General features: G+C 38.9%; 1 protein-coding gene across 1 annotated transcript in view; it reads right to left on the reverse strand.

The window, feature by feature from the left end:
- Positions 1 to 734: 734 nt before the first annotated feature.
- trim67 (tripartite motif containing 67) overlaps positions 735 to 14,064 on the reverse strand; it is a 44,504-nt gene continuing 31,174 nt past the window's right edge. The window contains exons 5-11 of the mRNA XM_078244732.1: positions 11,738 to 11,891; positions 7,816 to 7,979; positions 7,278 to 7,416; positions 5,230 to 5,354; positions 4,567 to 4,745; positions 1,040 to 1,202; positions 735 to 782 (exon numbers count right to left, since the gene is read on the reverse strand). Of these exons, the coding sequence (XP_078100858.1) occupies positions 735 to 782; positions 1,040 to 1,202; positions 4,567 to 4,745; positions 5,230 to 5,354; positions 7,278 to 7,416; positions 7,816 to 7,979; positions 11,738 to 11,891 (972 nt within the window). The remainder of the gene's footprint in view (positions 783 to 1,039; positions 1,203 to 4,566; positions 4,746 to 5,229; positions 5,355 to 7,277; positions 7,417 to 7,815; positions 7,980 to 11,737; positions 11,892 to 14,064) is intronic.

Consider the following 14,064-nt stretch of genomic DNA (forward strand, 5'->3'; position numbering starts at 1 on the left):
CTGTTGGAGCCACAACTGGGGAAAAAGTGTAGCTTTTCTTCATTTAGTCTTACCTCATGAGCTGTAAGGACACCTAAGAGAGAAGCAAAGCAACAATAAGCACTGCTGAATCATTTTCCCCCTGGCCTCCTGAGATCACCTTGTTGCCGTGGACTTTAAAAACCGATTGCGATGTTGTTTTCTGACGGTATGTCTTAAATGTAGTCAATAAAAGCTCCGAAAATCTCAAAATAGAGAAAAAGTATGACTGTTGATGATTGTTTTACCGCACCGTGTGGGAATCTTCATTGATTCTGTCGGAGTGAGAGGGTCGATTAGTTTAGTCTCAGGCCTCAAAGAGAACTTTCAGGCTGTGTTTTCCTTTTTGTTAAAATCACTGGGTGGTACACGCTGGAACAATAACATAAATGACATTAGTATTCTGAAGTTCACGGGCACCAGCAAAAACTGGGATATGAAACAAGTATTGTAATCCACAGTAACTTCAGTCATCTCTGTTGTGACATCCACACGCTTCAATCATTGTATTTATAGACAATTATAAGCCAGATTTTATTCCCTCGTCCCAAATGATAGAGCAGGGTTTCACATTGAAGTGTAGTCGAAACAAAGGGCACCTTGGGGACGCTGGGAGACGGGTAAATCCCGACTAAGGTGACTGGTAAAGGTCCACGTGGACTGCTAATGACATCGATGGTTGGTATCCAGGGAACGCTCGGAGGAAGGAAGCGTTCTTACTGTTTGGTATTCTTTGGCAACTCCAGGCCTGTCAGTAAGGTCGCCTGAAAGGGACAAACAGAGCAGATCCTCAGTGAGTGAGACTGAGGACAGACTGTGAAGAGATGAAGGTACAAGAGAATGCAACGCTGCAACTTTTTGCTTCAGTGCTTTTTGACACTATGACTAGTCCTGTCGGCTCTGGTAACAACATACAGGTCAATTTATCCCAGTTTGCTCATTAATGCAATCACTATTTGAGGATGTACACACAGAAAATACATGCTACAGAACACACATAACTACACACACACACACAGACCTGCACGTTTCTGTTGAGGCTGACGGCGGGTACAAAGACCCCCTCCAGGTTCTCGAAGGCAGTCGGTCCATGCTGCTGCTTGTTGACGTAGAAAGTCAGTGTGTGTTTGGTTAGATCCAGCAGGATGCCCACAGTCGAGCCCTTAGTAATGCCTCCCTCCGCCCTACACACACACACACACACACACATAGATAAAACGTACATTTGTGGTATATATATATATATATATATATATATATATATATATATATATATATATATATATATATATATATATGTATATATATATATATATATATATATGTATATATATATATATGTATATATATATGTATATATATATATATGTATATATATATATATGTATATATATATGTATATATATATGTATATATATATGTATATATATATGTATATATATATGTATATATATATATGTATATATATATATATATATATATATATAGTATATATATATATATATATATGTATATATATGTATATATATATATATATATATATATATATATGTATATATATATATATATATAAAAAGTGAAAGTGAGAAAGTGTAACTACAGTATATACACAAGTGACTCTGTTTTATATATTTTTCACGAAACTGATAGTCAAACTGATTTGTCAGTGGACAAGATGCATGAATATGAATACATTTTACTGTCCGTAACATTGACAACACAATAGAACGTGTCTGGTAACATTGAAACAGGGAGACTGACTCACTGACTTCATGCAAATATTCAAGAAATCCTCTCTCTTCTCTTCTGTCTTTTATTCTTCCATTCTTTCCCTACAACTCGTTAAAAAGAAGTCTGAACTGCAGCTTGCATTCACAAGTGGATCAAACTCCACTCAAGATGTTTCAAATATTCATGTTTCATTCTACATATGCCAATAAGGTGGCATGCTCTTGAAAGATAAAGTAAAGCATTACAAATTAAAATCCCATAGTCAGTGATTTAGATTTTTTTCATCATTCGTGTCAGTAAAGTCAAGGCAGATTTATTTATAGAGCACATATTATTACCAAAAAAAACTGAATGTACTTTACATTATAAAACAAAACAAAATATTAAGCATATGCAAGAAAATAAAACAAATTAAGATAAACATTTTAATAAGCTCATCAAAACTCCTGCTCGGGAATTCAGACTACATCAACTCAGTCTAACCTATGTGGTAAGGTGACAAAAATGGACACTTAATGTTTCTCTATCCTGAAAGAGAGATACAGTGCGATTGAAATTGTGTTTTTGCTTAGAAGCTAACGTGAAAACACCTCTATACATGCGAGCAGGCACATAGCCACGTTTCAAACCCATAATGCCCGTCTCGGGACGGCGCTGACAGAGTCGGTGCTCTGAGAGAGACGAAGGAATCAATATGCGTTAAGTAACACCATGAAACACGGGCATGAAATGATTAACGACGTGAAAGCAAATGGCACAGTGAACAAATCTGTAGTCTGGATGGACTGGGGTAGAGAAAGATAAGTAAAGCCAGAGGTTTTGCATTGTTACCGTGAAGAGTCACTGTTTTCTTGTGAAGAATAGACATTTTTTTCTTGTAAATAAATGTTTAATGAGGGTTGGATAGTATTGTTGTGACACTGAGAGAGATGGTGCAGAGAGATGTTTTGATGTTTCCTGCAGGCTGCAGTCTTCTTCTTCTACTGCTCTCTGGTGTGTGTGTTTGTTAGTCAGTAATGTTACTATTGGACCCCAGGGGCCCTCTGTCATCCTGTGTATGTATCATTATTGTGCGTGCGTGCATGCGTGCATGCGTGCGTGCGTGCGTGCGTGCGTGCGTGCGTGCGTGCTTCAACGCAGAACACATAATGATGAATGGAAGAAGAGAGTCTCTGCCTCCATCTGTTCTTATTGACATACACATGCTGTTTATACATAAAGATGAGTACCACTTTCTAATGAGCCATACAAGTTTAAAAGTTGGAACTAACTGGCTAATTTACATGTAAATACATAATTTATTAAGGGTTTTAACACATCAATGAATACAACTTCTGAATTGCCAGGTTGTGGGAAAAAAAAAAAACCTCAGCCAGACTTTATGAATAATATTAATAACTGTAGCTTATTATAAAGTGAGTAAAATATGAATTAAGAAGTGTGAATTCAGCTCACTTAACAATAAATCTGCAGTCACAAATGTTAGAGTTAATAATTAATAAAGGGGGTATTCCACTAACTAAAAATGTATCATGTTTGCATTTAGAAATGTTTGTGTTTGTTTTGAATGAATAGATTTTGGTCTAATTCAAAAAGTGTTGTTACAAATGGTTTGTATTTGATGCATGCAAAGCATTAATGCATTATCGATTTATCATGGACAACGCTCAGATGAAAAGTTTATACTTATGCCTTCGAAATAACTTAACTTAACACTCAGTAGCTGTTTTGGAGCTTTTAACTCCAAAACACACACACACACACACACACACACACATAGATAAAACATACATTTGTGGTATATGTATATATATATATATATATATATATATATATATATATATATATATATATATATATATATATATATATATATAAAAAGTGAAAGTGAGAAAGTGTAACTACAGTATATACACAAGCGACTCTGTTTTAAATATTTTTCACGAAACTGATAGTCAAACTGATTTGTCAGTGGACAAGATGCATGAATATGAATACATTTTACTTTCCGTAACATTGACAACACAATAGAACGTGTCTGGTAACATTGAAACAGGGAGACTGACTCACTGACTTCATGCAAATATTCAAGAAATCCTCTCTCTTCTCTTCTGTCTTTTATTCTTCCATTCTTTCCCTACAACTCGTTAAAAAGAAGTCTGAACTGCAGCTTGCATTCACAAGTGGATCAAACTCCACTCAAGATGTTTCAAATATTCATGTTTCATTCTACATATGCCAATAAGGTGGCATGCTCTTGAAAGATAAAGTAAAGCATTACAAATTAAAATCCCATAGTCAGTGATTTAGATTTTTTTCATCATTCGTGTCAGTAAAGTCTTGAGCTCCCTTTGTATTTACAAGGAAAGGTATACACAATCTTAAACACAGTCTTCCTGAGCAGATGGACTTGTGCAAATGTAGATGTTTAACACTTTTTTTTCTCATGATTTCTTGCCTGTGTTGGCTTAAAAATTGAGATCCGAAAGATTTTAAGCGAGAACTCCTTAAAGTGCTCAGATAAAAAAATGAATTTTAAACATGACAGCTGGGCAAACTCCATCTGCTGAGGAAGTTCGTGTGGTACATTCGAAAGCTCCAGAACAGCTGGACCTTTCCAACATTCACATTAAGTATTTAGTTTTACCTCAGAACCCCCTAAAAAGATCAGCTACTCAGTGTTCTCCACCCACGATTGGAAGAACATTGGCATACACTTAGGTTTTGGTTACTTCCATCCAAATCACACCAATGGCCTTTAAGAACGCAAACAGTATCGTAGACTGATATAAGTATACAGTATAGTACTGCACCTACCTGTTGGTGTGGGAGTTGTTGTGCATGAACCAGGAGCGGTTGTTGTCCACATACATGGCCCACGCCTTGTCATCTTTCCCTAACATCATGTCCTTTATGGTGTTGATCCTCGCCACGCCAAACGCAGGGTCAGGGTGGTTGTCATAGCGATCGATTCGGACCTCCCAGTAGTGGATGCCCTGCGATTCAAGAGGAAGTAGAATGAATGCTACTAATCGTGGTGTGGAAACTCATTTTGGTCACCTGCGCATCTCTTCTGACTCCACGCATGTTTGATATTATGAATACCAACTTTTGCCTTCTAACAGGCGATTTAGAGTCTCTTCGTTTAGATACAACAGGCTTAAGAACTCTTTATACATCAGTCTATCCTGTTGCGAAACCAAAATCAGTGTGCTGCCAATTAAGATCTGGATCCGAGGATATCATGAAACATGTTCCTTTGCCATGGCCGTGGATATGTCTTGATCTTTGTACTATATGTGTAATTGTTGTCTAGCTCTGTGTGTATTTTTCTTTTTATTTCTTCTTTTGAGCGGAGCTGCTCGGGAACGCAAAATGAATTTCGGTGTGAACTGACAGCAAAGTTGTATCGTAATCTTATATGACAAATATATCTAGGTATAAAAATCAATAAAATACAAATGACAAATGTGTGTTTACCTTGGAGAACGCAGCAGTTCCCAGCACCACGCGGTCATCGTAGCTGCTGCAGGAGACGGTCTGGTTTTCATTGGTCAGAACGATGTCCCGATGAGCTGTGGTGGGGTCAAAGGTAAACCAAGCCACTGTAGGAAGGAAACAGCAGTCGGTCACGATGCCACATCCGCCTGCCAATCTTCATTTTTTTTTAACCATGTGTTATTAATAAGTTCTAGAAGTCTGTGCCGCCATTCAGACAGTCAGTCACAAAACTACAAATCTACCCAAACCCTTGACCACAAGGAAACTGACCCTTACAAACTGGTTTCAAACCTTTGTTATCCGAAGCATACATTAATGTCATTTTACCAGCTTTGCATCATGTTGATGATGCTCATCAATCGTTTTTATCCTGACCTACGGACACATTCTGCTGCCACAGTGAGAAACAAAAAACCTGCTCAGTTTCTCTTTATAACAATTATAACTCCCTGTTATGACATCTAATGTAATATTATAATAATTAAAATATAATGTTAACAACTGATTTTGCTATAAGAGAAGATATGTGTATATATAACAAGAAACATTCAAATGTTAAAATGAGATTATTGACAAAAAAAAGCCAAAGCCTCAAGAAACAGCAGATTCTACTATCCAAACACACACACACAAACACACACACACACACACACACACACACACACACACACACACACACAAATGCTTCATCATTGAATAAGTGGTGAAACACACACAAAAAGAAGTATACCACACATTTTAGAAATATACATCAACATCAGTGTTTGTTATGCAGCCCCAGCCTTTATCTACTGCTGTTTTATACTCCTGCAATGAGTCGCATCCCATAATTTCTTTCTTCTCTCTCTATGTTGCTATAGGAAGCTACAGTCCTTGAGGAAAGAGAGGGAGGAGGCGATGAGGGGTGAGAGAAGAAAAAGAGGCGAGCTGGCAAAGAAAGAAAGATGACAGAGAAAAAGAGGAAAGAGGGCGAGAGGGATGAACAGTTATCAGTCAGAAAACAGACTGCTCGTTGTTGTCATGGTTGGCAAAGTGAGACACTGTCTCCCCCCTCATCCCACTGTGGAAATGGAAGATTTTGTCATTGTCCCTGTTTTCTTTCCTCTTCATTTCTATGACTCCTTTCTCTTCCTTTCTTTTCTTTCTCTTCTTACCTATTCTCCATTTTCCTTTCCTTCTCATTCTTTCCACTCTTACTTTTACATTCCTAATTTTCAGTTTCAGTTTATTTATAAAAGGGACAATGTGCAATTAAAACATAAATGTGACCATTTGATGCATTGCACCAGATTTAGCCTTTGGCTAATTTACATCTGCAGTCCCTCAAACAACACAAATACAAATACAACATTTTAAAAATTCCTCTTTTCTCTTTGCTATACTTTTCTTTTCCATTCATTTCTTCCTTGTCCAATCCCTTTTTTATTTTCCTCTCTTTTCTTATGCCCTCCTTTCTGTCCTTTCATATTCCTTCCCTTCTCTTGTCTACGCTTCCCCTTTATTTTTATATTCTCCATTTTCCTTCCCTTTACTTTACTCCCCTCTCCTTCCATTTTCTCTCCCTTTCTTTCCTTGCCCATTCTCTCTTTTCCATTATTTCTCCCTTATTTCCTTTTCTTTTTTTGACCTCCTTTTCCATGTATTCCCTTTCTTTTGCTATTCTCTTTTTCCTTCCATTTGCCTTAATCTCCTTTCCTCTCCCTCTGTCTCCCTTCCTTTCCTTCCTTCTACACACCACTATTCTCCTTTCTCCTCCTTTCCTTTATTTCCTCCCATTCTCCTCCTCTCTCTTCAGTATCCTGTATAAAGCACTATATAGTTCTTATTCTTCTGCCTTTACCTTAAAAAACCTCCAGATTCATCTCCTGATCTCTTGTCTCGTCACTATTACATGGCCCGAATTCATGTGTCATGAAACCTGTTTTGTGAAGATCATCACAAACAAAACTGCACTGTTGAGAACAAAATAAAAACAAGACCACCAAAAGGACATTATTCTAAAGGAGACACAAATACACACTACCTACCGTCAGAGGTCTTGAGCACCACGGTCTTGCTGTACGGCCCCACACCGATGGCATTGTAGGCCTTCACCCTGGCATTGTACGAGCTGTTAAAATGAAGGCCGTCCACCGTACACACCGTCTCCTTCCCCACATACACCTCCTAAGGGGACACACACATTTCAGTAGCATCATTGCAAACGCAGATTAAGTACATGTACATGTATGTTTGCTACTTAAACATAAAATGTATACTGTACATGGACTAAAGGATTAGTAAAGACTCACACATTTAAAATGCATGTTTACTCATGGCACACACACACACACACACACACACACACACACACACACACACAAACTACCATCTGGTTTTAGACAGAGTTGAGCAGCATGTGGATAATTAATAATAAAATAAAAAAGAAAGACGAGCTACAGAAGAGACATCATTTACTGCATTTCGGAATAGATTACTGTCATATTAGTGTCAAGCCTTCTTCTTGTTTTACACACATTACATTATAACTCAGTGCGTGTGTGTGTGTGTTTGTTAGGCACCCACCCTGTACTGTCCTCCGTTGCCGTCGTCCAGCTCCAGGATGTAGCCCTCGATGGGGCTGACAGGGGGCGCCGCTACCCTCCAGGCCAGGGTGGCGCTGTTGTTCCTGGTGCAGCACTTCTCCAGCTGCAGGAGAGGAGCTGCCGGCACCGAGGGTCCAGACTCCACTGTGGGGAGACACAGATGGATGAGACGCAAAGAGTGTAATTGGAGTGTGGGGGGGGGGGGGGAGAGATGGAGAAAGGGTGGATGGATGAAGAGAAAAGGAAGACAAACAGGGTGATGTCGTCAGCTGGCTGGTTTGCCTATAAACAAACTGAAGGGAGAGAAAGAGGAGCTTTAATGTGGATCTTGCGGGAGATATTAAAAAAAATTAATAGGTGAAAGCGCTCCGGGTTCATTTACAGGGCAACAGCTGGGAATCAGTGGAGGCTTTAAGTAGGCCATGTGAGGACATTTAACACTTACAGAGGTGGCAGTGCTAGTGGTGCATAGGGTTAGACCGATATAAGCTTCAGAGACTAATGCATATTGTGTAACTAAAGCTTCCAGCAGCAAATACTATTTGGCTTATTTCTTACCTCCCAAAGGATATGTTTACATGCATTGAGACACTCCCAATTGAAAGACTGATTCAAATTAGTTAATAGTTTAAGGAAGAGCAGGATTCTCAGATGATTAAGAAATGGAGGAACCAGCATATCAAATAAAACCTCTAATAAAAAGACATATCTGTCTAACCCTTGTGGTGATAAAACAAACTGCATTCCAAAAGGAGCTGAAAGAAACAACAGAAAACAGGGTAAAAAAATAACCACTGAACACACAAGTGGAGATGTCAGGGTAATTAAGTCTGCTTCATTCATCATTTCATCGGTTTCATTCATCGTTATCTGATCTTTCCAGACCGAAATGAGTAAGAGTAGTGAAGACACAGGGGAAAGGCAGCAGCCATGACAGAGGGAACAGCACAGCAGGATCAACGTATAGTCAGTTTAACAATGTCTATATTTAAAAAGCATTTGTAGCCAAAGTAGTTCTTTGATTCATGCACAACCACAAGATGATTGCGTTGTTAAATAAAGTATAATCTTTTTTATTTTGTATATGTATATTTTGTAAATGTTATTTTATAATTTGTATTCATATTTGCAGCAGATTGTGTGTATGCTATGCTTGAAATCCATACATTACTAAAGATTTATTACATTATTTGTATCTTAATGGTTTATTTTATACAATAATTTAAAAACAATAATCATTCTGACTTTTTCAGTGTGATATATTTTCTAAGTCAGGGGGAAAAATGATGGGAGGATCATGTTTAATACACATTTCCTCTGATTATATTGACATAAAAAGTTCAAAAGCCAAAGAATTTGGAACCAAATATAAGCATGGGAAACAGAGAAGTACTTTAGGCAAGACATTTCTGTAACTTAATTGGAAACGTTGTGTTCCAGTGTTCCAGTGAAGGCAGCACTATTGTGCAGAGGTGCCATTCATTGGAGAGGAGCTGGAAAACAAAAAATCCATGCAGAGGTAAGAGCAGATAAGACGCTGTGGGACAAAAAGACCAGCGAGTTTACAACCAGAATCGGGCCAGAAGGGACGGGGGAAGGAGTGACCAAATTAATTCAAGGAAGGGAAACAGAAGTTCACTGTGAAAAGTAGAGTCTCTGAAATACCTCCTGGGCTCTCTGTCTCCATTTCAGCCTCACCACTGCTTGCTGCTGCCTGCATTTGTTTCAATAACGGATTCTCCTGCACATCTGGAAATATGACGTTGGTTTGGATGTTTTAATACAAGAGCACATGGACAGAAGATGGCTTATAAAACAGCTGGAACTGGCAGTGAGACCAGTGGAGAGATTTAGATTGATTGCATTAGAAATATGACAAGAGGTCCAGATTTACTGAAGCAGTGAAGAGCGTGAGCTGTATATGTATAAATCTCCACAGTGCTGCAGGGAAAGGTCTGGCTAGTCCACACAACATTATAGGAGAAAACCGTGCCCTGGTTTATTGGCATTTCTTTAAACCAATCACAATCATCTCGGGCGGTGCTAAGCGCCAGACGAAGCGACCGTGCCTCTGCAAAATAGCTTGTTTTGGTGGAACATGTGCATGTAGGGAGGCGAGCTCTGGAATTGTGATAAGAATTTTACTCAAGAAAACATAATTTGATTGTTGGTTCTAGCTAGGAGGATGTTTCCCGAATCGACCGGAGTTTAGAATGCCAACACAAAGAAAGCGGAAGGTGAGGGACATCCGGCCGATAATGAGGGACATCCGGTAGAACCTCCGGCGGCACCGGAACCATCCCGTAAATGAAACGCAGATGATTGAGACTAACGTATAAACTATTAAATCTGGTACTACTTACATGGGAAAAAGAGACAAACGTCTGAAGTGATTCTATTAGAGTTTAGTTCGTTGAGTTTATAAGCAATTGCTGGTTTACAGAGGACACCAAGGCTGATCCAGAGCAACTCATTCAGTTCAGCAAATGATGGAGAATAATCTGAATCTACTTCTTAACCAGAACACCTTCTACACTGTGTCGTTGCTCAGGATATCAAAGAGGAAAACTCGAATAAATCAAATCAAATGGTGTATCTTGAAACTCTATCGCTCTGTTCCGAATGATCAGTGGGATGTGAATGTGGGGAAAGTACAGATAGGTTTCATGTCGACAGCCTTGAAGAACAAAGGAGGGATGACCAAAGCCTCTCTACTACTTACAAGCCTACTCGGATTCGCTTGACTGGAGCTCAAATTAGATAAAGTATCCTTAAAGTACGACTCAAGCAGGGCCATTACTTTGTAATATTTGTAATGGAGCACACTGCATTCTAAATAAATGCCGTATTGTAACTCATGCAGCAAACACAGCCTTGCATGTAATGTAAAGTGCAAAGAATAATGACATTATTTGGTATTTTAGCGAGGCTGAATCCACATCTGCAACCCTAACCTTAACACCTGATTGTTGCTGCCTCAGTGGAGCAGTATCAAAATAAAATATGCATAGTGCTGACTACATATTTAATGTACATTAACAACACATCTGGGTAATCTCTGAGACTGCAGCGGAAAAGGACGCTGTGTTTACTCATGCACGCCAAGTGGTTGCTGGGTAGCAACAGCCGATGAATAGCTAATCAGTTGTGTATCATTGTTGTACATCTTGAAGAAACCTCGGAAGGGAAGAGCGAAAAAAAAACTAAATGGGTTTATTGGTTGTAAAATAAAAAGGATGTTTGTGTTTGTGTTTATGTTTATGCATGTCAAGTTGATTTATATATAGAGCCTGTTTAAAGGGCACTCCACTGATTTTACACATGAAGTATAGTTTACTCATCATGAGGAGTACTACACCTCTGACAGCAGCTTTATTAAGTCTTCTGTGGCTCAGGAGGAAGCTTTTAAAAGTCTGAGAATATAACCCATGGATGTTTACAAAAACAATTAGTTAATGTAAAATGTAAAAAATGTAATATAAACTAGAATAAAATATTGCACAGAAACACATTAAATAATAATAGAGCAGGCCTGTAACAATTGTCGCATAATTGTCTAACCGCAATATTTTTGAAGTATTGCTGTTTAACCACAATTAATTGCCAACATTAGCTAAGGTCCTAAGGGGTATGACTGATGGTAATTATCAGTTTTATGTTTGTTTAAGAAAAAAAAATTTATGATAATAAAGAGGCGTGGTTTACTTGTGTTACTACATTATCTGGATTACATAACAGGGATATAACAAAAAGATGTATCCTGGGATTCATTCAAAAGTTTAACTTGTCTGAAAAATATGTTTTAAATTTGACTGAAAGAGACAATTAGGTTGTTAATCGCAATTATTTTAATAGTATTCGTAGTCGTGACTTAAGTTAAGTGTGTGCTTTTGTGCGTCTACCTTTGCCTTGGCAGAAGTCCAGCTGCAGGATGGTCTGCAGCAGCGAGTCGGTGTTGAGGGTGAGGTCAAACTCAGGGCCTACTTTTGGCTCCAGGGCGCCTTTCACCCACTGGTCCTGAGATGATGTCACCCGCTTGATCAGAGCATCTGAGATCTACACACACACACACACATACATAGACAAGTTAAAGGTGTAGAAAAGGTAAAAACATAACATGGAATGAGAGCATACAGTATGTATTGAATATCTACATTTATGCTCGCAGGGCTGTGACACCCTCCCTGCATACAGAACAGCCTCACTGTTCTTGGATCAGTTCCACTAACGTGGCTTTATTACATTGTGTCTGACAAGTGAAAGGAGGCACACATTAGTGCCGTTCAAATATTTAAGGCTATGAATTAGACCCCTCTTCTGCTAGTAAAAGCTTCACTGCCTCAGGAAAAAAAAGCTAAGTGAATACATTATATTAAACTACACTCAACAGCGAAAAATGTGATGCTATCTTTTTGGAAACATGAGCAGAGTATTTAGAAAATCATCCTCGAGCATTACAACGTGAATTGCTTTATTTGGCATGATTTTTTTGTGATATCCACCTTTGATTCCTTAAGATACTCTATTAAGGATAAGGCTTTGGCAACCATAAAGAACCACGTAACCAATACATCATAAAATATTCAGATGAAATGAAAACGGGGGAAAGGGGGATGTGTGTGTGTGTGTAGTGTGTGTGTGTGTGTGTGTGTGTGTGTGTGCGTGTGTGTGTGTGTGTGTCCCTCAGGAGTGTCTTTGATCTTTATTTCATCTCTCCCTCTCACCTTACTTTATTTCTCTCCTGCTATCTCTCTCCAGATAGCGAAATGATTCATAACCAGAATCAGAGACAGTATTATTTCATCTTCTATCATTCAATAGAAATCAGGACAGCTATAAATGTAACTAAGGGGATGGAGAAGTTTAAAAGACAATCTGTTCTTCATGTTTATGCTTCCTGTATATTTCTTTATTTCTTCTTCTTTGCCATTTAACCCTTGGTATTGCCTGTTTGGGGTCCCACACAAAATACAGATTTTTCAATACATATTGATTCTGAATTAGAGCTGCAACGATTAGTCGACATAAACATACTTGGCAACTATTTTGAGTAAAGTAATCTTTCATGTAAAAATGGCAGAAAAAGGCAGTTTTTAGCCTCTTACATATGAAGTTTTCCTGCTTTTCTCTGTTTTATAGCATATTAAACTGCCGAAACAAGACATTTAAAGACATCACCTTGGACCAAACGATTAATTGATTATCTAGAAATTAATCATCAGATTTAATGATAATGTCTCAAATCCAGAGCAAATAAAAATCATTTGTATTAACCATGTTTTAAAGCTGTCATGAAGCTGATAAAACAATGTTAAGTGTGTTGTTTGACCCGAGGCCCCAAACAGAACATTAAACCCACACCATGGGCCCTATTTTAACGATCTAAGCACATGACGTGAAGCGCATGGCGCAGGTGCGTTTAGGGCGTGTCCAATAGCACATTGCTATTATGATGGCGGATTTGCACCGTAATATTTTTATTTTTAATCTTTTGCATGTTTGTGTGCTGCTGTCGCTTCCCTGTGTGTGTGTGTGTGTGTGTGTGTGTGTGTGTGTGTGTGTGTGTGTGTGTGTGTGTGTGTGTGTGTGTGTGTGTGTGTGTGTGTGTGTGACAAGCATAGTGTGCATTTTACTAATGTGCTATGGAAATAACAATGAAATGCTGCGCTACTGACTTTAAACCAGGTTTTTGTTGGTCAATGGCGCGATCACTTCCTGCTGCCTCAAGATAGCAATACGCCAAGAATGCACCTGAACACACCTCCCTGTAAGACCAGCACGCCCACGGGCGCACAGATGGGCGCAGGTGCATTTGCTATTTAAACGCCTCGGGCGCTGGACGGTCTTAAAATAGCAAAGACACTTGCGTCGGGCTTTGCGTCGGGCTTTGCGTCGGGCTTTGCGTCGGGCTTTGCGTCGGGCTTTGCGTCGCGCTGCGCCGGGTGCAAGATAGGGCCCTATAACTCTTACAAGCAGGTGCACATGTCACATTTGACCTTTCTCAGTTTGACCTAACAGATCGATAACTACTGATCAGCCATTGAGCATCTGAGCCTGCTGATAATGAAACATGTCGGGGCAATCGAAAATAGATCAGCTTCTGTATTAGTAAAGCAAATCAGATGCATCCTGTGTTGGTGTGTGTGTTTGTGTATGAATGCAGCCAGGCCTGCATGTGTTGTTATTCTCAGTCTTCCTTCTCTGACTGTGCAGTGTTTTTAGCTGCGCT

The sequence above is a fragment of the Sander vitreus genome, unplaced genomic scaffold (assembly GCF_031162955.1).
Source record: "Sander vitreus isolate 19-12246 unplaced genomic scaffold, sanVit1 ctg294_0, whole genome shotgun sequence".
NCBI lineage: Eukaryota > Metazoa > Chordata > Actinopteri > Perciformes > Percidae > Sander > Sander vitreus.